General features: G+C 50.6%; 1 protein-coding gene across 6 annotated transcripts in view; it reads right to left on the bottom strand.

Annotated features, from left to right (window-relative positions):
* Window positions 1–4,323: 4,323 nt before the first annotated feature.
* The window catches only part of SLC44A3 (solute carrier family 44 member 3), a 36,149-nt gene continuing 13,548 nt past the window's right edge, over window positions 4,324–26,924 (bottom strand). The window contains exons 4-5 of one of the 6 annotated variants that reach the window (XR_008880414.1): window positions 14,141–14,377; window positions 4,324–5,282 (exon numbers count right to left, since the gene is read on the bottom strand). Coding sequence is in view for 3 of the 6 variants with exons in the window: in XM_056554132.1 (XP_056410107.1) it covers window positions 5,166–5,282; window positions 14,141–14,377 (354 nt within the window). In the remaining 3 variants the exon portion in view is untranslated. The remainder of the gene's footprint in view (window positions 5,283–14,140; window positions 14,378–26,924) is intronic. The other 5 variants (XM_056554132.1, XM_056554133.1, XM_056554134.1 and 2 more) reach the window with 5 other exon arrangements.

Below are 26,924 nucleotides of genomic sequence, written 5' to 3' on the forward strand. Positions count from 1 at the left end.
AGAGGGGTGTACATGGGTGACAGAGGGGTGTAGAGGAGTGTACATGGGTGACAGAGGGGTGTAGAGGAGTGTAAATGGGTGACAGAGGGGTGTAGAGGAGTGTACATGGGTGACAGAGGGGTGTAGAGGAGTGTACATGGGTGACAGAGGGGTGTAGAGGAGTGTACATGGGTGACAGAGGGGTGTAGAGGAGTGTACATGGGTGACAGAGGGGTGTAGAGGAGTGTACATGGGTGACAGAGGGGTGTAGAGGAGTGTACATGGGTGACAGAGGGGTGTAGAGTAGTGTACATGGGTGACAGAGGTGTAGAGGAGTGTACATGGGTGACAGAGGGGTGTAGAGGAGTGTACATGGGTGACAGAGGGGTGTAGAGGAGTGTACATGGGTGACAGAGGGGTGTAGAGGAGTGTACATGGGTGACAGAGGGGTGTAGAGGAGTGTACATGGGTGACAGAGGGGTGTAGAGGAGTGTACATGGGTGACAGAGGGGTGTAGAGGAGTGTACATGGGTGACAGAGGTGTAGAGGAGTGTACATGGGTGACAGAGGTGTAGAGGAGTGTACATGGGTGACAGAGGGGTGTAGAGGAGTGTACATGGGTGGCAGAGGGGTGTAGAGGAGTGTACATGAGTGACAGAGGGGTGTAGAGGAGTGTACATGGGTGACAGAGGGGTCTACATGGGTGACAGAGGGGTGTAGAGGAGTGTACATGGGTGACAGAGGGGTGTAGAGGAGTGTACATGGGCGACAGAGGGGTGTAGAGGAGTGTACATGAGTGACAGAGGGGTGTAGAGGAGTGTACATGGGTGACAGAGGGGTCTACATGGGTGACAGAGGTGTAGAGGAGTGTACATGGGTGACAGAGGGGTATAGAGGAGTGTACATGGGTGACAGAGGGGTATAGAGTAGTGTACATGGGTGGCAGAGGGGTGTAGAGGAGTGTACATGGGTGACAGAGGGGTGTAGAGGAGTGTACATGGGTGACAGAGGGGTGTAGAGGAGTGTACATGGGTGACAGAGGGGTGTAGAGGAGTGTAAATGGGTGACGGGGGCATAGGGGATGACAGAGGGGTGGACTGGGTGACGGGGCGTGGACATGGGTGACGGGGGGTGGACATGGGTGACAGGGGGGGGGTGGACATGGGTGACGGGGGGGTGGACATGGGTGACAGGGGGGGGGGTGGACATGGGTGACGGGGGGGGGGTGGACATGGGTGACGGGGGGGGGGTGGACATGGGTGACAGGGGGGGGTGGACATGGGTGACAGGGGGGGTGGACATGGGTGACAGGGGGGGTGGACATGGGTGACAGGGGGGGGTGGACATGGGTGACAGGGGGGGTGGACATGGGTGACAGAGGGGTATAGAGGAGTGTACATGGGTGACAGAGGGGGTGTAGAGGAGTGTACATGGGTGACAGAGGGGTGTAGAGGAGTGTACATGGGTGACAGGGGGGGTGGACATGGATGACAGAGGGGGTGTAGAGGAGTGTACATGAGTGACAGAGGGGTGTAGAGGAGTGTACATGGGTGACAGAGGGGTGTAGAGGAGTGTAAATGGGTGACAGAGGGGTGTAGAGGAGTGTACATGGGTGACAGAGGGGTGTACATGGGTGACAGAGGGGTGTAGAGGAGTGTACATGGGTGACAGAGGGGTGTAGAGGAGTGTACATGGGTGACAGAGGGGTGTAGAGGAGTGTACATGGGTGACAGAGGGGTGTAGAGGAGTGTACATGGGTGACAGAGGGGTGTAGAGGAGTGTACATGGGTGACAGAGGTGTAGAGGAGTGTACATGGGTGATAGAGGGGTGTAGAGGAGTGTACATGGGTGACAGAGGGGTTGTAGAGGAGTGTACATGGGTGGCAGAGGGGTGTAGAGGAGTGTACATGGGTGACAGAGGGGTGTAGAGGAGTGTACATGGGTGACAGAGGGGTGTAGAGGAGTGTACATGAGTGACAGAGGGGTGTAGAGGAGTGTACATGGGTGACAGAGGGGTGTAGAGGAGTGTACATGGGTGGCAGAGGGGTGTAGAGGAGTGTACATGGGTGACAGAGGGGTGTAGAGGAGTGTACATGAGTGACAGAGGGGTGTAGAGGAGTGTACATGGGTGACAGAGGGGTGTAGAGGAGTGTACATGAGTGACAGAGGGGTGTAGAGGAGTGTACATGGGTGACAGAGGGGTGTAGAGGAGTGTACAGAGGTGACAGAGGGGTGTAGAGGAGTGTACAGAGGGGTGTAGAGGAGTGTACAGAGGGGTGTAGAGGAGTGTACATGGGTGACAGAGGGGTGTAGAGGAGTGTACATGGGTGACAGAGGGGTGTAGAGGAGTGTACAGAGGTGACAGAGGGGTGTAGAGGAGTGTACAGAGGTGACAGAGGGGTGTAGAGGAGTGTACATGGGTGACAGAGGGGTGTAGAGGAGTGTACATGGGTGACAGAGGGGTGTAGAGGAGTGTACAGAGGTGACAGAGGGGTGTAGAGGAGTGTACAGAGGTGACAGAGGGGTGTAGAGGAGTGTACAGAGGTGACAGAGGGGTGTAGAGGAGTGTACAGAGGTGACAGAGGGGTGTAGAGGAGTGTACATGGGTGACAGAGGGGTGTAGAGGAGTGTACAGAGGTGACAGAGGGGGTGTAGAGGAGTGTATATGGGTGACAGAGGGGTGTAGAGGAGTGTACATGGGTGACAGAGGGGTGTAGAGGAGTGTACATGGGTGACAGAGGGGTGTAGAGGAGTGTACAGAGGTGACAGAGGACTGTATATCAGGACAGTACAGAGATCTCTCCATGATCTATTTATACCCAGGACTGTATATATAACAAGGAGGTGACCTAATAATATATATAATATATCAGGACAGTACAGAGATCTCCCCATGATCTATTTATACCCAGGACTGTATATATAACAAGGAGGTGACCTAATAATATATATAATATATCAGGACAGTACAGAGATCTCTCCGTGATCTATTTATACCCAGGACTGTATATATAACAAGGAGGTGACCTAATAATACATATAATATATCAGGACAGTACAGAGATCTCTCCATGATATATTTATACCCAGGACTGTATATATAACAAGGAGGTGACCTAATAATATATATAATATATCAGGACAGTACAGAGATCTCTCCATGATCTATTTATACCCAGGACTGTATATATAACAAGGAGGAGACCTAATATATATAATATATCAGGGACAGTACAGAGATCTCCCCATGATCTATTTATACCCAGGACTGTATATATAACAAGGAGGTGAACTAATAATATATATAATATATCAGGACAGTACAGAGATCTCTCCATGATTTATTTATACCCAGGACTGTATATATAACAAGGTGACCTAATAATATATATAATATATCAGGACAGTACAGAGATCTCTCCATGATCTCTTTATACCCAGGACTGTATATATAACAAGGAGGTGACCTAATAATATATATATAATATATCAGGGGCAGTACAGAGATCTCTCCATGATCTATTTATACCCAGGACTGTATATACAACAAGGAGGTGACCTAATAATATATATAATATATCAGGACAGTACAGAGATCTCTCCATGATCTATTTATACCCAGGACTGTATATATAACAAGGAGGAGACCTAATAATATATATAATATATCAGGACAGTACAGAGATCTCTCCATGATGTATTTATACCCAGGACTGTATATATAACAAGGAGGTGACCTAATAATATATATAATATATCAGGACAGTACAGAGATCTCTCCATGATCTATTTATACCCAGGGCTGTATATATAACAAGGAGGTGACCTAATAATATATATAATATATCAGGACAGTACAGAGATCTCTCCATGATCTATTTATACCCAGGACTGTATATATAACAAGGAGGTGACCTAATAATATATATAATATATCAGGACAGTACAGAGATCTCTCCATGATCTATTTATACCCAGGACTGTATATATAACAAGGAGGTGACCTAATAATATATATAATATATCAGGACAGTACAGAGATCTCTCCATGATCTATTTATACCCAGGACTGTATATACAACAAGGAGGAGACCTAATAATATATATAATATATCAGGACAGTACAGAGATCTCTCCATGATCTGTTTATACCCAGGACTGTATATATAACAAGGAGGTGACCTAATAATATATATAATATATCAGGACTGTATATATAACAAGGAGGTGACCTAATAATATATATAATATATCAGGACTGTATATATAACAAGGAGGTGACCTAATAATATATATAATATATCAGGACTGTATATATAACAAGGAGGTGACCTAATAATATATATAATATATCAGGACTGTATATATAACAAGGAGGGGACCTAATAATATATATAATATATCAGGACTGTATATATAACATGGGGGCATCCTCTATGTCTAGAGGAAAGAAGGTTTCTACACCAGCACAGGGGTTCTTTACTGTAAGAGCAGTGAGACTGTGGGGTTCTCTCCCGGAGGAGGTGTCATGGTGACCTCTGTAATAGAATATAAAGGGTCTGGATATATTTTTGGAGAATAATAACATTCTGGTTATGTATAATAGATTTATAGGGACAGAACGCTGATCCAGGGATTTATTCTGATATTTGGAGTCGGGAAGGAGTTTTTACCTCTAGTATGAGGGGTTTTGCCTCTTCTGGATCAGTAGGGACTCATTAGGGTTATAGGGTGAACATGATGGACTTTTTTACTATGTAAATGCTGACAGACCCAAAAATATGCCAAAAACCATTCCATAGACAGGGAGGCCCCAAACAAGTCCCGGATCTTCATTTTGCAGCTGATGTGGAATTTCATTTTACATTTGTAATTGTGAACGGAGCCGAACGGCTGCACAGAGGCCACATCATAAGGACAACGTCCACCGAAGGCGATAACTGCAGGGGGTCACATACTTACATCATATCACCGTCCTGCAGGACTCTACGACTAGAAGGGAACTTTACAAAATACAATTCTTTATAAAAAATGTGTCCCATGTGGATTGTAGAGCGCCGGCGGTGAAATGTGCGCTGGACGCCGCTCTCTATACAACAGGAAATCTTCTCATCTCATGTGAAGAAGTAGAAAATCATTAACCCCTTGGTGACCCAAAATGCTCCATGTTCTGGGCCGGGGATCATCTAGCAGCGGGCGCTCTCCACTCTCGCTATTGGCCGCAGTTCTGTTCCATCCTCCCCGTTCTGCAGTCGACAATTCTTTACCATCTCCCGGTCACAGCTGCTTTGGTTTATTAATGTCTGTGGGATAGAAACACATCACATGACTATACAGGAGACATCACATGACTATACAGGAGACATCACATGACTATACAGGAGACATCACATGACTATACAGGAGACATCACATGACTATACAGGAGACATCACATGACTATACAGGAGACATCACATGACTATACAGGAGACATCACATGACTATACAGGACATCACACGACTATACAGGAGACATCACACGACTATACAGGAGACATCACACGACTATACAGGAGACATCACACGACTATACATGAGACATCACACGACTATACAGGAGACATCACACGACTATACAGGAGACATCACACGACTATACAGGAGACATCACACGACTATACAGGAGACATCACATGACTATACAGGACATCACACGACTATACAGGAGACATCACACGACTATACAGGAGACATCACACGACTATACAGGAGACATCACACAACTATACAGGAGACATCACACGACTATACAGGAGACATCACACGACTATACAGGAGACATCACACGACTATACAGGAGACATCACACGACTATACAGGAGACATCACATGACTATACAGGAGACATCACATGACTATACAGGAGACATCACATGACTATACAGGAGACATCACACGACTATACAGGAGACATCACACGACTATACAGGAGACATCACACGACTATACAGGAGACATCACACGACTATACAGGAGACATCACACGACTATACATGAGACATCACACGACTATACAGGAGACATCACACGACTATACAGGAGACATCACACGACTATACATGAGACATCACACGACTATACATGAGACATCACACGACTATACAGGAGACATCACACGACTATACAGGAGACATCACACGACTATACAGGAGACATCACACGACTATACAGGAGACATCACACGACTATACAGGAGACATCACACGACTATACAGGAGACATCACACGACTATACAGGAGACATCACACGACTATACAGGAGACATCACACGACTATACAGGAGACATCACATGACTATACAGGACATCACATGACTATACAGGACATCACATGACTATACAGGAGACATCACACGACTATACAGGAGACATCACACGACTATACAGGAGACATCACACGACTATACAGGAGACATCACACGACTATACAGGACATCACATGACTATACAGGAGACATCACATGACTATACAGGAGACATCACATGACTATACAGGAGACATCACACGACTATACAGGAGACATCACACGACTATACAGGAGACATCACACGACTATACAGGAGACATCACACGACTATACAGGAGACATCACACGACTATACAGGAGACATCACACGACTATACAGGAGACATCACACGACTATACAGGAGACATCACACGACTATACAGGAGACATCACACGACTATACAGGAGACATCACACGACTATACAGGAGACATCACACGACTATACAGGAGACATCACACGACTATACAGGAGACATCACACGACTATACAGGAGACATCACACGACTATACAGGAGACATCACACGACTATACAGGAGACATCACATGACTATACAGGAGACATCACACGACTATACAGGAGACATCACACGACTATACAGGAGACATCACACGACTATACAGGACATCACACGACTATACAGGAGACATCACATGACTATACAGGACATCACACGACTATACAGGAGACATCACACGACTATACAGGAGACATCACACGACTATACAGGAGACATCACACGACTATACAGGAGACATCACACGACTATACAGGAGACATCACATGACTATACAGGAGACATCACATGACTATACAGGAGACATCACACGACTATACAGGAGACATCACATGACTATACAGGAGACATCACATGACTATACAGGAGACATCACATGACTATACAGGAGACATCACATGACTATACAGGAGACATCACACGACTATACAGGAGACATCACATGACTATACAGGAGACATCACATGACTATACAGGAGACATCACACGACTATACAGGAGACATCACACGACTATACATGAGACATCACACGACTATACAGGACATCACACGACTATACAGGAGACATCACATGACTATACAGGACATCACACGACTATACAGGAGACATCACACGACTATACAGGAGACATCACATGACTATACAGGAGACATCACATGACTATACAGGACATCACACGACTATACAGGACATCACACGACTATACAGGAGACATCACACGACTATACAGGAGACATCACACGACTATACAGGAGACATCACACGACTATACAGGAGACATCACACGACTATACAGGAGACATCACACGACTATACAGGAGACATCACACGACTATACAGGAGACATCACACGACTATACAGGAGACATCACACGACTATACAGGAGACATCACACGACTATACAGGAGACATCACATGACTATACAGGAGACATCACATGACTATACAGGAGACATCACACGACTATACAGGAGACATCACACGACTATACAGGAGACATCACACGACTATACAGGAGACATCACACGACTATACAGGAGACATCACACGACTATACAGGAGACATCACACGACTATACAGGAGACATCACACGACTATACAGGAGACATCACACGACTATACAGGAGACATCACATGACTATACAGGAGACATCACACGACTATACAGGACATCACATGACTATACAGGAGACATCACACGACTATACAGGAGACATCACACGACTATACAGGACATCACATGACTATACAGGAGACATCACACTACTATACAGGAGACATCACACGACTATACAGGAGACATCACACGACTATACAGGAGACATCACACGACTATACAGGAGACATCACACGACTATACAGGAGACATCACATGACTATACAGGAGACATCACACGACTATACAGGAGACATCACACGACTATACAGGAGACATCACACGACACATCACATGACTATACAGGAGACATCACACGACTATACAGGACATCACATGACTATACAGGAGACATCACACGACTATACAGGAGACATCACATGACTATACAGGAGACATCACATGACTATACAGGAGACATCACATGACTATACAGGAGACATCACACGACTATACAGGAGACATCACATGACTATACAGGAGACATCACATGACTATACAGGAGACATCACACGACTATACAGGAGACATCACATGACTATACAGGAGACATCACATGACTATACAGGAGACATCACATGACTATACAGGAGACATCACATGACTATACAGGAGACATCACATGACTATACAGGACATCACATGACTATACAGGAGACATCACATGACTATACAGGAGACATCACACGACTATACAGGAGACATCACATGACTATACAGGACACATAAACTGGTATACGGCTAGTGCTAAGATATATGTATGAGGCATTATATACTGGTATACGGCTAGTGCCAAGATATATGTATGAGGCATTATATACTGGTATACGGCTAGTGCTAAGATATATGTATGAGGCATTATATACTGGTATACGGCTAGTGTTAAGATATATGTATGAGGCATTATATACTGGTATACGGCTAGTGCTAAGATATATGTATGAGGCATTATATACTGCTATACGGCTAGTGCTAAGATATATGTATGAGGCATTATATACTGCTATACGGCTAGTGCTAAGATATATGTATGAGGCATTATATACTGGTATACAGCTAGTGCTAAGATATATGTATGAGGCATTATATACTGGTATACGGCTAGTGCTAAGATTTATGTATGAGGCATTATATACTGGTATATGGCTAGTGCTAAGATATATGTATGAGGCATTATATACCGGTATACGGCTAGTGCTAAGATATATGTATGAGGCATTATATACCGGTATACGGCTAGTGCTAAGATATATGTATGAGGCATTATATACCGGTATACGGCTAGTGCTAAGATATATGTATGAGGCATTATATACCGGTATACGGCTAGTGCTAAGATATATGTATGAGGCATTATATACTGCTATACGGCTAGTGCTAAGATATATGTATGAGGCATTATATACCGCTATACGGCTAGTGCTAAGATATATGTATGAGGCATTATATACTGGTATATGGCTAGTGCTAAGATATATGTATGAGGCATTATATACTGGTATACGGCTAGTGCTAAGATATATGTATGAGGCATTATATACCGCTATACGGCTAGTGCTAAGATATATGTATGAGGCATTATATACTGGTATACGGCTAGTGCTAAGATATATGTATGAGGCATTATATACTGGTATACGGCTAGTGCTAAGATATATGTATGAGGCATTATATACCGCTATACGGCTAGTGCTAAGATATATGTATGAGGCATTATATACTGGTATACGGCTAGTGCTAAGATATATGTATGAGGCATTATATACCGCTATACGGCTAGTGCTAAGATATATGTATGAGGCATTATATACCGCTATACGGCTAGTGCTAAGATATATGTATGAGGCATTATATACCGCTATACGGCTAGTGCTAAGATATATGTATGAGGCATTATATACTGGTATACGGCTAGTGCTAAGATATATGTATGAGGCATTATATACTGCTATACGGCTAGTGCTAAGATATATGTATGAGGCATTATATACCGGTATACGGCTAGTGCTAAGATATTTGTATGAGGCATTATATACCGGTATACGGCTAGTGCTAAGATATTTGTATGAGGCATTATATACTGGTATACGGCTAGTGCTAAGATATATGTATGAGGCATTATATACCGCTATACGGCTAGTGCTAAGATATATGTATGAGGCATTATATACTGGTATATGGCTAGTGCTAAGATATATGTATGAGGCATTATATACTGGTATACGGCTAGTGCTAAGATATATGTATGAGGCATTATATACCGCTATACGGCTAGTGCTAAGATATATGTATGAGGCATTATATACTGGTATACGGCTAGTGCTAAGATATATGTATGAGGCATTATATACCGCTATACGGCTAGTGCTAAGATATATGTATGAGGCATTATATACTGGTATACGGCTAGTGCTAAGATATATGTATGAGGCATTATATACCGCTATACGGCTAGTGCTAAGATATATGTATGAGGCATTATATACTGGTATACGGCTAGTGCTAAGATATATGTATGAGGCATTATATACCGGTATACGGCTAGTGCTAAGATATATGTATGAGGCATTATATACCGGTATACGGCTAGTGCTAAGATATATGTATGAGGCATTATATACCGGTATACGGCTAGTGCTAAGATATATGTATGAGGCATTATATACCGGTATACGGCTAGTGCTAAGATATTTGTATGAGGCATTATATACCGGTATACGGCTAGTGCTAAGATATTTGTATGAGGCATTATATACCGGTATACGGCTAGTGCTAAGATATATGTATGAGGCATTATATACCGCTATACGGCTAGTGCTAAGATATATGTATGAGGCATTATATACCGGTATACGGCTAGTGCTAAGATATATGTATGAGGCATTATATACCGGTATACAGCTAGTGCTAAGATATATGTATGAGGCATTATATACTGCTATACGGCTAGTGCTAAGATATATGTATGAGGCATTATATACCGCTATACGGCTAGTGCTAAGATATATGTATGAGGCATTATATACTGGTATACAGCTAGTGCTAAGATATATGTATGAGGCATTATATACAGGTATACGGCTAGTGCTAAGATATATGTATGAGGCATTATATACCGCTATACGGCTAGTGCTAAGATATATGTATGAGGCATTATATACCGGTATACGGCTAGTGCTAAGATATATGTATGAGGCATTATATACTGGTATACGGCTAGTGCTAAGATATATGTATGAGGCATTATATACCGCTATACGGCTAGTGCTAAGATATATGTATGAGGCATTATATACTGGTATACGGCTAGTGCTAAGATATATGTATGAGGCATTATATACTGGTATACGGCTAGTGCTAAGATATATGTATGAGGCATTATATACTGCTATACGGCTAGTGCTAAGATATTTGTATGAGGCATTATATACTGGTATACGGCTAGTGCTAAGATATATGTATGAGGCATTATATACCGCTATACGGCTAGTGCTAAGATATATGTATGAGGCATTATATACTGGTATACGGCTAGTGCTAAGATATATGTATGAGGCATTATATACTGGTATACGGCTAGTGCTAAGATATATGTATGAGGCATTATATACCGCTATACGGCTAGTGCTAAGATATATGTATGAGGCATTATATACTGGTATACGGCTAGTGCTAAGATATATGTATGAGGCATTATATACTGGTATACGGCTAGTGCTAAGATATATGTATGAGGCATTATATACTGCTATACGGCTAGTGCTAAGATATATGTATGAGGCATTATATACTGGTATACGGCTAGTGCTAAGATATATGTATGAGGCATTATATACTGGTATACAGCTAGTGCTAAGATATATGTATGAGGCATTATATACCGCTATACGGCTAGTGCTAAGATATATGTATGAGGCATTATATACCGCTATACGGCTAGTGCTAAGATATATGTATGAGGCATTATATACCGCTATATGGCTAGTGCTAAGATATATGTATGAGGCATTATATACCGGTATACGGCTAGTGCTAAGATATATGTATGAGGCATTATATACTGCTATACGGCTAGTGCTAAGATATATGTATGAGGCATTATATACTGGTATACGGCTAGTGCTAAGATATATGTATGAGGCATTATATACTGGTATACAGCTAGTGCTAAGATATATGTATGAGGCATTATATACTGCTATACGGCTAGTGCTAAGATATATGTATGAGGCATTATATACCGCTATACGGCTAGTGCTAAGATATATGTATGAGGCATTATATACCGCTATACGGCTAGTGCTAAGATTTATGTATGAGGCATTATATACCGGTATACGGCTAGTGCTAAGATATATGTATGAGGCATTATATACTGGTATACGGCTAGTGCTAAGATATATGTATGAGGCATTATATACCGCTATACGGCTAGTGCTAAGATATATGTATGAGGCATTATATACTGGTATACGGCTAGTGCTAAGATATATGTATGAGGCATTATATACTGGTATACGGCTAGTGCTAAGATATATGTATGAGGCATTATATACTGCTATACGGCTAGTGCTAAGATATATGTATGAGGCATTATATACTGGTATACGGCTAGTGCTAAGATATATGTATGAGGCATTATATACTGGTATACAGCTAGTGCTAAGATATATGTATGAGGCATTATATACCGCTATACGGCTAGTGCTAAGATATATGTATGAGGCATTATATACTGGTATACGGCTAGTGCTAAGATATATGTATGAGGCATTATATACCGCTATACGGCTAGTGCTAAGATATATGTATGAGGCATTATATACTGGTATACGGCTAGTGCTAAGATATATGTATGAGGCATTATATACCGCTATACGGCTAGTGCTAAGATATATGTATGAGGCATTATATACTGGTATACGGCTAGTGCTAAGATATATGTATGAGGCATTATATACCGGTATACGGCTAGTGCTAAGATATATGTATGAGGCATTATATACCGGTATACGGCTAGTGCTAAGATATATGTATGAGGCATTATATACCGGTATACGGCTAGTGCTAAGATATATGTATGAGGCATTATATACTGGTATACAGCTAGTGCTAAGATATATGTATGAGGCATTATATACTGGTATACGGCTAGTGCTAAGATATATGTATGAGGCATTATATACTGGTATACAGCTAGTGCTAAGATATATGTATGAGGCATTATATACTGGTATACAGCTAGTGCTAAGATATATGTATGAGGCATTATATACCGCTATACGGCTAGTGCTAAGATATATGTATGAGGCATTATATACCGGTATACGGCTAGTGCTAAGATATATGTATGAGGCATTATATACTGGTATACGGCTAGTGCTAAGATATATGTATGAGGCATTATATACTGGTATACAGCTAGTGCTAAGATATATGTATGAGGCATTATATACCGCTATATGGCTAGTGCTAAGATATATGTATGAGGCATTATATACCGGTATACGGCTAGTGCTAAGATATATGTATGAGGCATTATATACCGCTATACGGCTAGTGCTAAGATATATGTATGAGGCATTATATACCGCTATACGGCTAGTGCTAAGATATATGTATGAGGCATTATATACCGCTATACGGCTAGTGCTAAGATATATGTATGAGGCATTATATACCGCTATATGGCTAGTGCTAAGATATATGTATGAGGCATTATATACCGGTATACGGCTAGTGCTAAGATATATGTATGAGGCATTATATACTGCTATACGGCTAGTGCTAAGATATATGTATGAGGCATTATATACTGGTATACGGCTAGTGCTAAGATATATGTATGAGGCATTATATACTGGTATACGGCTAGTGCTAAGATATATGTATGAGGCATTATATACTGCTATACGGCTAGTGCTAAGATATATGTATGAGGCATTATATACCGCTATACGGCTAGTGCTAAGATATATGTATGAGGCATTATATACCGCTATACGGCTAGTGCTAAGATTTATGTATGAGGCATTATATACCGGTATACGGCTAGTGCTAAGATATATGTATGAGGCATTATATACCGCTACAGCAGTCACCACATCCAACACAAAGCGTGGGATCCTGTGGGAATGACTCCCGGCGCTCACCATGAGGTCTTCATCCATCAGATACGGTTTCTCAGAGGAGCCGTCATTGGTCTCCACGTCTATGGCGTAACACAGGAGCAGACTGCGCATGACCGCCTCAAACACCGACAGGAAGCTGTGGGCGACCAGATAGGCAAAGAAGGCGACCAGGAGCAGGGGGATGGCCCACACGTGTAATTCACGGCGATAGTTAAAAGCCATGAGGCCACCAAACAGCGTGAAACACACGACCAAAACCTGGAGAGAAAGGGACATATAGGATCGGTCAGAGGATGACTACACGACAAGGGGCCAAGTATGAGGGGGGCGCCACTGTGCTGGATTGTGGGGTCAACTTATCTGCCCATATACAACGTCCTCCTCCTCCAGACCCCTCTGTCCTCCTCCTCCTCCAGACCCCTCTGTCCTCCTCCTCCAGACTCCTCTGTCCTCCTCCTCCAGACCCCTCTGTCCTCCTCCTCCAGACCCCTCTGTCCTCCTCCTCCAGACCCCTCTGTCCTCCTCCTCCAGACTCCTGTCCTCCTCCTCCTCCAGACCCCTCTGTCCTCCTCCTCCAGACCCCTCTGTCCTCCTCCTCGAGACCCCTCTGTCCTCCTCCTCCAGACCCCTCTTCCTCCTCCTCCAGACCCCTCTGTCCTCCTCCTCCTCCAGACCCCTCTGTCCTCCTCCTCCAGACTCCTCTGTCCTCCTCCTCCTCCAGACTCCTCTGTCCTCCTCCTCCTCCAGACCCCTCTGTCCTCCTCCTCCTCCTCCAGACCCCTCTGTCCTCCTCCTCCAGACCCCTCTGTCCTCCTCCTCCAGACCCCTCTGTCCTCCTCCTCCAGACTCCTGTCCTCCTCCTCCTCCAGACCCCTCTGTCCTCCTCCTCCAGACTCCTCTGTCCTCCTCCTCCAGACCCCTCTGTCCTCCTCCTCCAGACTCCTGTCCTCCTCCTCCTCCAGACCCCTCTGTCCTCCTCCTCCAGACTCCTCTGTCCTCCTCCTCCAGACCCCTCTGTCCTCCTCCTCCAGACTCCTGTCCTCCTCCTCCTCCGGACCCCTGTCCTCCTCCTCCTCCGTTCTCCTCCTCCAGACTCCTCCGTTCTCCTCCTTCAGACTCCTCCTCCTCCGGACCCCTCTGTCCTCCTCCTCCTCCAGACCTCTCTGTCCTCCTCCTCCTCTAGACCCCTCTGTCCTCCTCCTCCTCCAGACCCCTCTGTCCTCCTCCTCCAGACTCCTGTCCTCCTCCTCCTCCAGACCCCTCTGTCCTCCTCCTCCAGAGTCCTCTGTCCTCCTCCTCCAGACCCCTCTGTCCTCCTCCTCCGGACCCCTCTGTCCTCCTCCTCCTCCGTTCTCCTCCTCCAGACTCCACCGTTCTCCTCCTTCAGACTCCTCCTCCTCCGGACCCCTCTGTCCTCCTCCTCCAGACCCCTCTGTCCTCCTCCTCCTCCAGACCCCTCTGTCCTCGTACTCCAGACTCCTGTCCTCCTCCTCCAGACTCCTCTGTTCTCCTCCTCCAGACTCCCCTGTTCTCCTCCTCCAGACTCCCCTGTTCTCCTCCTCAGAACTCCCCTGTTCTCCTCCTCCAGACTCCCCTGTTCTCCTCCTCCAGTCTCCCCTGTTCTCTTCCTCCAGACTCCTCTTCCTCCAGACTCCTCTGTCCTCCTTCAGACCCCTCTGTTCTCCTCCTCCTCCTCCTCCAGACCCCTCTGTCCTCCTCCTCCTCCAGACTCCTCTGTTCTCCTCCTCCTCCAGGCTCCTCTGTTCTCCTTCATCCTCCAGACCCCTCCGTCCTCCTCCTCCAGACCCCTCCATCCTCCTCCTCCAGACCCCTCTGTTCTCCTCCTCCAGACTCCTCTGTCCTCCTCCTCCTCCTCCAGACCCCTCTGTCCTCCTCCTCCTCCAGACCCCCCTGTCCTCCTCCTCCTCCTCCAGACCCCCCTGTCCTCCTCCTCCTCCTACAGACCCCTCTGTCCTCCTCCTCCTCCTACAGACCCCTCTGTCCTCCCCCTCCTCCTCCAGACCCCTCTGTCCTCCTCCTCCAGACCCCTCTGTCCTCCTCCTCCAGACCCCTCTGTCCTCCTCCTCCAGACTCCTCTGTCCTCCTCCTCCAGACCCCTCTGTCCTCCTCCTCCAGACTCCTCCTCCAGACCCCTCTGTCCTCCTCCTCCAGACTCCTCTGTCCTCCTCCTCCAGACTCCTCTGTCCTCCTCCTCCAGACTCCTCTGTCGTCCTCCTCCAGACTCCTCTGTCGTCCTCCTCCAGACTCCTCTGTCGTCCTCCTCCAGACTCCTCTGTCGTCCTCCTCCAGACTCCTCTGTCGTCCTCCTCCTCCAGACTCCACTGTCCTCCTCCTCCAGACTCCTCTGTCCTCCTCCTCCTCCAGACCCCTCTGTCCTCCTCCTCCTCCAGACCCCTCTGTCCTCCTCCTCCTCCTCCAGACCCCTCTGTCCTCCTCCTCCTCCTCCAGACCCCTCTGTCCTCCTCCAGACCCCTCTGTCATCCTCCTCCAGACCCCTCTGTCGTCCTCCTCCAGACCCCTCTGTCGTCCTCCTCCAGACCCCTCTGTCGTCCTCCTCCAGACTCCTCTGTCCTCCTCCTCCTCCGGACCCCTCTGTCCTCCTCCTCCAGACTCCTGTCCTCCTCCTCCTCCTCCAGACCCCTCTGTCCTCCTCCTCCAGACTCCTGTCCTCCTCCTCCTCCTCCAGACCCCTCTGTCCTCCTCCTCCAGACTCCTCTGTTCTCCTCCTCCAGACTCCCCTGTTCTCCTCCTCCAGACTCCCCTGTTCTCCTCCTCAGAACTCCCCTGTTCTCCTCCTCCAGACTCCCCTGTTCTCCTCCTCCAGTCTCCCCTGTTCTCTTCCTCCAGACTCCTCTTCCTCCAGACTCCTCTGTCCTCCTTCAGACCCCTCTGTTCTCCTCCTCCTCCTCCTTCAGACCCCTCTGTTCTCCTCCTCCTCCTTCTCCTCCTCCTCCTCCAGACCCCTCTGTCCTCCTCCTCCTCCAGACTCCTCTGTTCTCCTCCTCCTCCTCCAGACTCCTCCTCCTCCAGGCTCCTCTGTTCTCCTTCATCCTTCAGACCCCTCCGTCCTCCTCCTCCAGACTCCTCTGTCCTCCTCCAGACTCCTGTCTTTCTCCTCCTCCAGACCCCTCTATCCTCCTCCTCCAGACTCCTCTGTCCTCCTCCTCCAGTTTCCTCTGTCCTCCTCCTCCTCCTCCAGACCCCTCTGTCCTCCTCCTCCTCCAGACCCCTCTGTCCTCCTCCTCCTCCTCCAGACCCCTCTGTCCTCCTCCTCCTCCTACAGACCCCTCTGTCCTCCCCCTCCTCCTCCAGACCCCTCTGTCCTCCTCCTCCAGACCCCTCTGTCCTCCTCCTCCAGACTCCTCTGTCCTCCTCCTCCAGACCCCTCTGTCCTCCTCCTCCAGACTCCTCCTCCAGACCCCTCTGTCCTCCTCCTCCAGACTCCTCTGTCGTCCTCCTCCAGACTCCTCTGTCGTCCTCCTCCAGACTCCTCTGTCCTCCTCCTCCTCCAGACTCCTCTGTCCTCCTCCTCCAGACTCCTCTGTCCTCCTCCTCCTCCAGACTCCTCTGTCCTCCTCCTCCTCCAGACTCCTCTGTCCTCCTCCTCCTCCAGACCCCTCTGTCCTCCTCCTCCTCCTCCAGACCCCTCTGTCCTCCTCCTCCTCCTCCAGACCCCTCTGTCCTCCTACAGACCCCTCTGTCCTCCTCCTCCTCCTCCAGACTCCACTGTCCTCCTCCTCCTCCGGACCCCTCTGTCCTCCTCCTCCTCCTCCGGACCCCTCTGTCCTCCTCCTCCTCCGGACCCCTCTGTCCTCCTCCTCCTCCGGACCCCTCTGTCCTCCTCCTCCTCCGGACCCCTCTGTCCTCCTCCTCCTCCGGACCCCTCTGTCCTCCTCCTCCTCCGGACCCCTCTGTCCTCCTCCTCCTCCGGACCCCTCTGTCCTCCTCCTCCTCCAGACCCCTCTGTCCTCCTCCTCCTCCTCCAGACCCCTCTGTCGTCCTCCTCCAGACCCCTCTGTCGTCCTCCTCCAGACCCCTCTGTCGTCCTCCTCCAGACCCCTCTGTCGTCCTCCTCCAGACCCCCCTGTCGTCCTCCTCCAGACCCCTGTCGTCCTCCTCCAGACTCCACTGTCCTCCTCCTCCTCCAGACTCCACTGTCCTCCTCCTCCTCCAGACTCCTCTGTCCTCCTCCTCCTCCAGACCCCTCTGTCCTCCTCCTCCAGACCCCTCTGTCCTCCTCCTCCTCCTCCGGACCCCTCTGTCCTCCTCCGGACCCCTCTGTCCTCCTCCGGACCCCTCTGTCCTCCTCCTCCTCCAGACCCCTCTGTCCTCCTCCTCCTCCTCCGGACCCCTCTGTCCTCCTCCGGACCCCTCTGTCCTCCTCCTCCAGACCCCTCTGTCCTCCTCCTCCAGACTCCTGTCCTCCTCCTCCTCCAGACCCCTCTGTCCTCCTCCTCCAGACTCCTCTGTCCTCCTCCTCCAGACCCCTCTGTCCTCCTCCTCCAGACTCCTGTCCTCCTCCTCCTCCAGACCCCTCTGTCCTCCTCCTCCAGACTCCTGTCCTCCTCCTCCTCCAGACCCCTCTGTCCTCCTCCTCCAGACTCCTGTCCTCCTCCTCCTCCGGACCCCTGTCCTCCTCCTCCTCCGTTCTCCTCCTCCAGACTCCTCCGTTCTCCTCCTTCAGACTCCTCCTCCTCCGGACCCCTCTGTCCTCCTCCTCCTCCAGACCTCTCTGTCCTCCTCCTCCTCTAGACCCCTCTGTCCTCCTCCTCCTCCAGACCCCTCTGTCCTCCTCCTCCAGACTCCTGTCCTCCTCCTCCTCCAGAGTCCTCTGTCCTCCTCCTCCAGACCCCTCTGTCCTCCTCCTCCGGACCCCTTTGTCCTCCTCCTCCTCCGTTCTCCTCCTCCAGACTCCACCGTTCTCCTCCTTCAGACTCCTCCTCCTCCGGACCCCTCTGTCCTCCTCCTCCAGACCCCTCTGTCCTCCTCCTCCTCCAGACCCCTCTGTCCTCGTACTCCAGACTCCTGTCCTCCTCCTCCAGACTCCTCTGTTCTCCTCCTCCAGACTCCCCTGTTCTCCTCCTCCAGACTCCCCTGTTCTCCTCCTCAGAACTCCCCTGTTCTCCTCCTCCAGACTCCCCTGTTCTCCTCCTCCAGACTCCCCTGTTCTCCTCCTCCAGTCTCCCCTGTTCTCTTCCTCCAGACTCCTCTTCCTCCAGACTCCTCTGTCCTCCTTCAGACCCCTCTGTTCTCCTCCTCCTCCTCCTCCAGACCCCTCTGTCCTCCTCCTCCTCCAGACTCCTCTGTTCTCCTCCTCCTCCAGGCTCCTCTGTTCTCCTTCATCCTCCAGACCCCTCCGTCCTCCTCCTCCAGACCCCTCTATCCTCCTCCTCCAGACCCCTCTGTTCTCCTCCTCCAGACTCCTCTGTTCTCCTCCTCCAGACTCCTCTGTCCTCCTCCTCCTCCTCCAGACCCCTCTGTCCTCCTCCTCCTCCAGACCCCCCTGTCCTCCTCCTCCTCCTCCAGACCCCTCTGTCCTCCTCCTCCTCCTCCAGACCCCTCTGTCCTCCTCCTCCTCCTACAGACCCCTCTGTCCTCCCCCTCCTCCTCCAGACCCCTCTGTCCTCCTCCTCCAGACCCCTCTGTCCTCCTCCTCCAGACTCCTCTGTCCTCCTCCTCCAGACTCCTCCTCCAGACCCCTCTGTCCTCCTCCTCCAGACCCCTCTGTCGTCCTCCTCCAGACTCCTCTGTCGTCCTCCTCCAGACTCCTCTGTCGTCCTCCTCCAGACTCCTCTGTCGTCCTCCTCCAGACTCCTCTGTCGTCCTCCTCCAGACTCCTCTGTCGTCCTCCTCCAGACTCCTCTGTCGTCCTCCTCCAGACTCCTCTGTCGTCCTCCTCCAGACTCCTCTGTCGTCCTCCTCCTCCAGACTCCACTGTCCTCCTCCTCCAGACTCCTCTGTCCTCCTCCTCCTCCAGACCCCTCTGTCCTCCTCCTCCTCCAGACCCCTCTGTCCTCCTCCTCCTCCTCCAGACCCCTCTGTCCTCCTCCTCCTCCTCCAGACCCCTCTGTCCTCCTCCAGACCCCTCTGTCGTCCTCCTCCAGACCCCTCTGTCGTCCTCCTCCAGACCCCTCTGTCGTCCTCCTCCAGACCCCTCTGTCGTCCTCCTCCAGACTCCTCTGTCCTCCTCCTCCTCCGGACCCCTCTGTCCTCCTCCTCCAGACTCCTGTCCTCCTCCTCCTCCTCCAGACCCCTCTGTCCTCCTCCTCCAGACTCCTCTGTTCTCCTCCTCCAGACTCCCCTGTTCTCCTCCTCCAGACTCCCCTGTTCTCCTCCTCAGAACTCCCCTGTTCTCCTCCTCCAGACTCCCCTGTTCTCCTCCTCCAGTCTCCCCTGTTCTCTTCCTCCAGACTCCTCTTCCTCCAGACTCCTCTGTCCTCCTTCAGACCCCTCTGTTCTCCTCCTCCTCCTTCTCCTCCTCCTCCTCCAGACCCCTCTGTCCTCCTCCTCCTCCAGACTCCTCTGTTCTCCTCCTCCTCCTCCAGACTCCTCCTCCTCCAGGCTCCTCTGTTCTCCTTCATCCTTCAGACCCCTCCGTCCTCCTCCTCCAGACTCCTCTGTCCTCCTCCAGACTCCTGTCTTCCTCCTCCTCCAGACCCCTCTATCCTCCTCCTCCAGACCCCTCTATCCTCCTCCTCCAGACTCCTCTGTCCTCCTCCTCCAGTTTCCTCTGTCCTCCTCCTCCTCCTCCAGACCCCTCTGTCCTCCTCCTCCTCCAGACCCCTCTGTCCTCCTCCTCCTCCTCCAGACCCCTCTGTCCTCCTCCTCCTCCTACAGACCCCTCTGTCCTCCCCCTCCTCCTCCAGACCCCTCTGTCCTCCTCCTCCAGACCCCTCTGTCCTCCTCCTCCAGACTCCTCTGTCCTCCTCCTCCAGACCCCTCTGTCCTCCTCCTCCAGACTCCTCCTCCAGACCCCTCTGTCCTCCTCCTCCAGACTCTTCTGTCGTCCTCCTCCAGACTCCTCTGTCGTCCTCCTCCAGACTCCTCTGTCCTCCTCCTCCTCCAGACTCCTCTGTCCTCCTCCTCCAGACTCCTCTGTCCTCCTCCTCCTCCAGACTCCTCTGTCCTCCTCCTCCTCCAGACTCCTCTGTCCTCCTCCTCCTCCAGACCCCTCTGTCCTCCTCCTCCTCCTCCAGACCCCTCTGTCCTCCTCCTCCTCCTCCAGACCCCTCTGTCCTCCTACAGACCCCTCTGTCCTCCTCCTCCTCCTCCAGACTCCACTGTCCTCCTCCTCCTCCAGACCCCTCTGTCCTCCTCCTCCTCCTCCGGACCCCTCTGTCCTCCTCCTCCGGACCCCTCTGTCCTCCTCCTCCTCCTCCGGACCCCTCTGTCCTCCTCCTCCTCCTCCGGACCCCTCTGTCCTCCTCCTCCTCCTCCGGACCCCTCTGTCCTCCTCCTCCTCCTCCGGACCCCTCTGTCCTCCTCCTCCTCCTCCGGACCCCTCTGTCCTCCTCCTCCTCCTCCGGACCCCTCTGTCCTCCTCCTCCTCCGGACCCCTCTGTCCTCCTCCTCCTCCGGACCCCTCTGTCCTCCTCCTCCTCCGGACCCCTCTGTCCTCCTCCTCCTCCGGACCCCTCTGTCCTCCTCCTCCTCCGGACCCCTCTGTCCTCCTCCTCCTCCGGACCCCTCTGTCCTCCTCCTCCTCCGGACCCCTCTGTCCTCCTCCTCCTCCGGACCCCTCTGTCCTCCTCCTCCTCCTCCAGACCCCTCTGTCGTCCTCCTCCAGACCCCTCTGTCGTCCTCCTCCAGACCCCTCTGTCGTCCTCCTCCAGACCCCTCTGTCGTCCTCCTCCAGACCCCCCTGTCGTCCTCCTCCAGACCCCTGTCGTCCTCCTCCAGACTCCACTGTCCTCCTCCTCCTCCAGACTCCACTGTCCTCCTCCTCCTCCAGACCCCTCTGTCCTCCTCCTCCAGACCCCTCTGTCCTCCTCCTCCTCCTCCGGACCCCTCTGTCCTCCTCCGGACCCCTCTGTCCTCCTCCTCCTCCAGACTCCTCTGTCCTCCTCCTCCTCCAGACTCCTCTGTCCTCCTCCTCCTCCAGACCCCTCTGTCCTCCTCCTCCTCCTCCGGACCCCTCTGTCCTCCTCCGGACCCCTCTGTCCTCCTCCTCCTCCGGACTCCTCTGTCCTCCTCCGGACCCCTCTGTCCTCCTCCGGACCCCTCTGTCCTCCTCCGGACCCCTCTGTCCTCCTCCGGACCCCTCTGTCCTCCTCCGGACCCCTCTGTCCTCCTCCGGACCCCTCTGTCCTCCTCCTGGCTCCTCTGTCCTCCTCCTGGCTCCTCTGTCCTCCTCCTGGCTCCTCTGTCCTCCTCCTGGCTCCTCTGTCCTCCTCCTGGCTCCTCTGTCCTCCTCCTGGCTCCTCTGTCCTCCTCCTGGCTCCTCTGTCCTCCTCCTGGCTCCTCTGTCCTCCTCCTGGCTCCTCTGTCCTCCTCCTGACTCCTCTGTCCTCCTCCTGACTCCTCTGTCCTCCTCCTGACTCCTCTGTCCTCCTCCTGACTCCTCTGTCCTCCTCCTGACTCCTCTGTCCTCCTCCTGACTCCTCTGTCCTCCTCCTGACTCCTCTGTCCTCCTCCTGACTCCTCTGTCCTCCTCCTGACTCCTCTGTTCTCCTCCTGACTCCTCTGTTCTCCTCCTGACTCCTCTGTTCTCCTCCTGACTCCTCTGTTCTCCTCCTGACTCCTCTGTTCTCCTCCTGACTCCTCTGTTCTCCTCCTGACTCCTCTGTTCTCCTCCTGACTCCTCTGTTCTCCTCCTGACTCCTCTGTTCTCCTCTGTCCTCCTCCTCCTCCCTCCAGACCCCTCTGTCCTCCCTCCAGACCCCTCTGTCCTCCCTCCAGACCCCTCTGTCCTCCCTCCAGACCCCTCTGTCCTCCCTCCAGACCCCTCTGTCCTCCCTCCAGACCCCTCTGTCCTCCTCCTCCCTCCACATTCCTGTCCTCCTCCAGTCCCCTGTCCTCCTCCTCCAGACTCCTCCTCATCTTCTGTTCTCCTCCTTCATCCTCTAAACCCCTGTTTACCTCCTCCAGACTCCTCTGTTCCCCTCTGTCCTCCTCCTCCAGACCCCTCTGTCCTCCTCCAGACCCCTCTGTCCTCCTCCAGACCCCTCTGTCCTCCTCCAGACTCCTCTGTCCTCCTCCAGACTCCTCTGTCCTCCTCCAGACTCCTCTGTTTCTAGTTTATCTCCAGAGAGAACACAGGATTTAGTCAGGATGCCCCCATACACACAGGATTTAGTCAGGACGCCCCCATACACACAGGATCTAGTCAGGACGCCCCCATACACACAAAATTTAGTCAGGCTGCCCCCATACACACAGGATTTAGTCAGGACGCCCCCATACACACAGGATCTAGTCAGGATGCCCCCATACACACAGGATTTAGTCAGGACGCCCTCATACACACAAAATTTAGTCAGGCTGCCCCCATACACACAGGATTTAGTCAGGATGCCCCCATACACACAGGATTTAGTCAGGACGCCCCCATACACACAGGATCTAGTCAGGACGCCCCCATACACACAAAATTTAGTCAGGCTGCCCCCATACACACAGGATTTAGTCAGGACGCCCCCATACACACAGGATTTAGTCAGGACGCCCCCATACACACAGGATCTAGTCAGGACGCCCCCATACACACAGGATTTAGTCAGGACGCCCCCATACACACAGGATTTAGTCAGGACGCCCCCATACACACAGGATTTAGTCAGGACGCCCCCATACACACAGGATTTAGTCAGGACGCCCCCATACACACAGGATTTAGTCAGGACGCCCCCATACACACAGGATTTAGTCAGGACGCCCCCATACACACAGGATTTAGTCAGGACGCCCCCATACACACAGGATTTAGTCAGGACGCCCCCATACACACAGGATTTAGTCAGGACGCCCCCATACACACAGGATTTAGTCAGGACGCCCCCATACACACAGGATTTAGTCAGGACGCCCCCATACACACAGGATTTAGTCAGGACGCCCCCATACACACAGGATTTAGTCAGGACGCCCCCATACACACAGGATTTAGTCAGGACGCCCCCATACACACAGGATTTAGTCAGGACGCCCCCATACACACAGGATTTAGTCAGGACGCCCCCATACACACAGGATTTAGTCAGGACGCCCCCATACACACAGGATTTAGTCAGGACGCCCCCATACACACAGGATTTAGTCAGGACGCCCCCATACACACAGGATTTAGTCAGGACGCCCCCATACACACAGGATTTAGTCAGGACGCCCCCATACACACAGGATTTAGTCAGGACGCCCCCATACACACAGGATTTAGTCAGGACGCCCCCATACACACAGGATTTAGTCAGGACGCCCCCATACACACAGGATTTAGTCAGGACGCCCCCATACACACAGGATTTAGTCAGGACGCCCCCATACACACAGGATTTAGTCAGGACGCCCCCATACACACAGGATTTAGTCAGGACGCCCCCATACACACAGGATTTAGTCAGGACGCCCCCATACACACAGGATTTAGTCAGGACGCCCCCATACACACAGGATTTAGTCAGGACGCCCCCATACACACAGGATTTAGTCAGGACGCCCCCATACACACAGGATTTAGTCAGGACGCCCCCATACACACAGGATTTAGTCAGGACGCCCCCATACACACAGGATTTCGTCAGGACGCCCCCATACACACAGGATTTAGTCAGGACGCCCCCATACACACAGGATTTAGTCAGGACGCCCCCATACACACAGGATTTAGTCAGGACGCCCCCATACACACAGGATTTAGTCAGGACGCCCCCATACACACAGGATTTAGTCAGGACGCCCCCATACACACAGGATTTAGTCAGGACGCCCCCATACACACAGGATTTAGTCAGGACGCCCCCATACACACAGGATTTAGTCAGGACGCCCCCATACACACAGGATTTAGTCAGGACGCCCCCATACACACAGGATTTAGTCAGGACGCCCCCATACACACAGGATTTAGTCAGGACGCCCCCATACACACAGGATTTAGTCAGGACGCCCCCATACACACAGGATTTAGTCAGGACGCCCCCATACACACAGGATTTAGTCAGGACGCCCCCATACACACAGGATTTAGTCAGGACGCCCCCATACACACAGGATTTAGTCAGGGCGCCCCCATACACACAGGATTTAGTCAGGACGCCCCCATACACACAGGATTTAGTCAGGACGCCCCCATACACACAGGATTTAATCAGGACGCCCCCATACACACAGGATTTAGTCAGGACGCCCCCATACACACAGGATTTAGTCAGGACACCCCCATACACACAGGATTTAGTCAGGACGCCCCCATACACACAGGATTTAGTCAGGACGCCCCCATACACACAGGATTTAGTCAGGACGCCCCCATACACACAGGATTTAGTCAGGACGCCCCCATACACACAGGATTTAGTCAGGACGCCCCCATACACACAGGATTTAGTCAGGACGCCCCCATACACACAGGATTTAGTCAGGACGCCCCCATACACACAGGATTTAGTCAGGACGCCCCCATACACACAGGATTTAGTCAGGACGCCCCCATACACACAGGATTTAGTCAGGACGCCCCCATACACAAAGGATTTAGTCAGGACGCCCCCATACACACAGGATTTAGTCAGGACGCCCCCATACACACAGGATTTAGTCAGGACGCCCCCATACACACAGGATTTAGTCAGGATGCCCCCATACACACAGGATTTAGTCAGGATGCCCCCATACACACAGGATTTAGTCAGGATGCCCCCATACACACAGGATTTAGTCAGGATGCCCCCATACACACAGGATTTAGTCAGGACGCCCCCATACACACAGGATTTATTCAGGACGCCCCCATACACACAGGATTTATTCAGGACGCCCCCATACACACAGGATTTAGTCAGGACGCCCCCATACACACAGGATTTAGTCAGGATGCCCCCATACACACAGGATTTAGTCAGGACGCCCCCATACACACAGGATTTAGTCAGGACGCCCCCATACACACAGGATTTAGTCAGGACGCCCCCATACACACAGGATTTAGTCAGGACGCCCCCATACACACAGGATTTAGTCAGGATGCCCCCATACACACAGGATTTAGTCAGGACGCCCCCATACACACAGGATTTAGTCAGGATGCCCCCATACACACAGGATTTAGTCAGGATGCCCCCATACACACAGGATTTAGTCAGGATGCCCCCATACACACAGGATTTAGTCAGGATGCCCCCATACACACAGGATTTAGTCAGGACGCCCCCATACACACAGGATTTATTCAGGACGCCCCCATACACACAGGATTTATTCAGGACGCCCCCATACACACAGGATTTAGTCAGGACGCCCCCATACACACAGGATTTAGTCAGGATGCCCCCATACACACAGGATTTAGTCAGGACGCCCCCATACACACAGGATTTAGTCAGGACGCCCCCATACACACAGGATTTAGTCAGGATGCCCCCATACACACAAATTAATAATTAATAATTTGCTGACACTTTTGCAGTATAAGAGCCAGGAACTACAACTCCCATTAGTTTACATGAGGAAGTGGAAGTTGTAAAAGAACATTACTAGAGCCAGACCACAACCTATAGACCCACGATCGGGCTGGGACACTCAGCGGTAATACCGGCCAATCACAGCGTTCTGATGTATAATATAATTA

The sequence above is a fragment of the Hyla sarda genome, unplaced genomic scaffold, assembly GCF_029499605.1.
Source record: "Hyla sarda isolate aHylSar1 unplaced genomic scaffold, aHylSar1.hap1 scaffold_578, whole genome shotgun sequence".
Lineage (NCBI taxonomy): Eukaryota > Metazoa > Chordata > Amphibia > Anura > Hylidae > Hyla > Hyla sarda.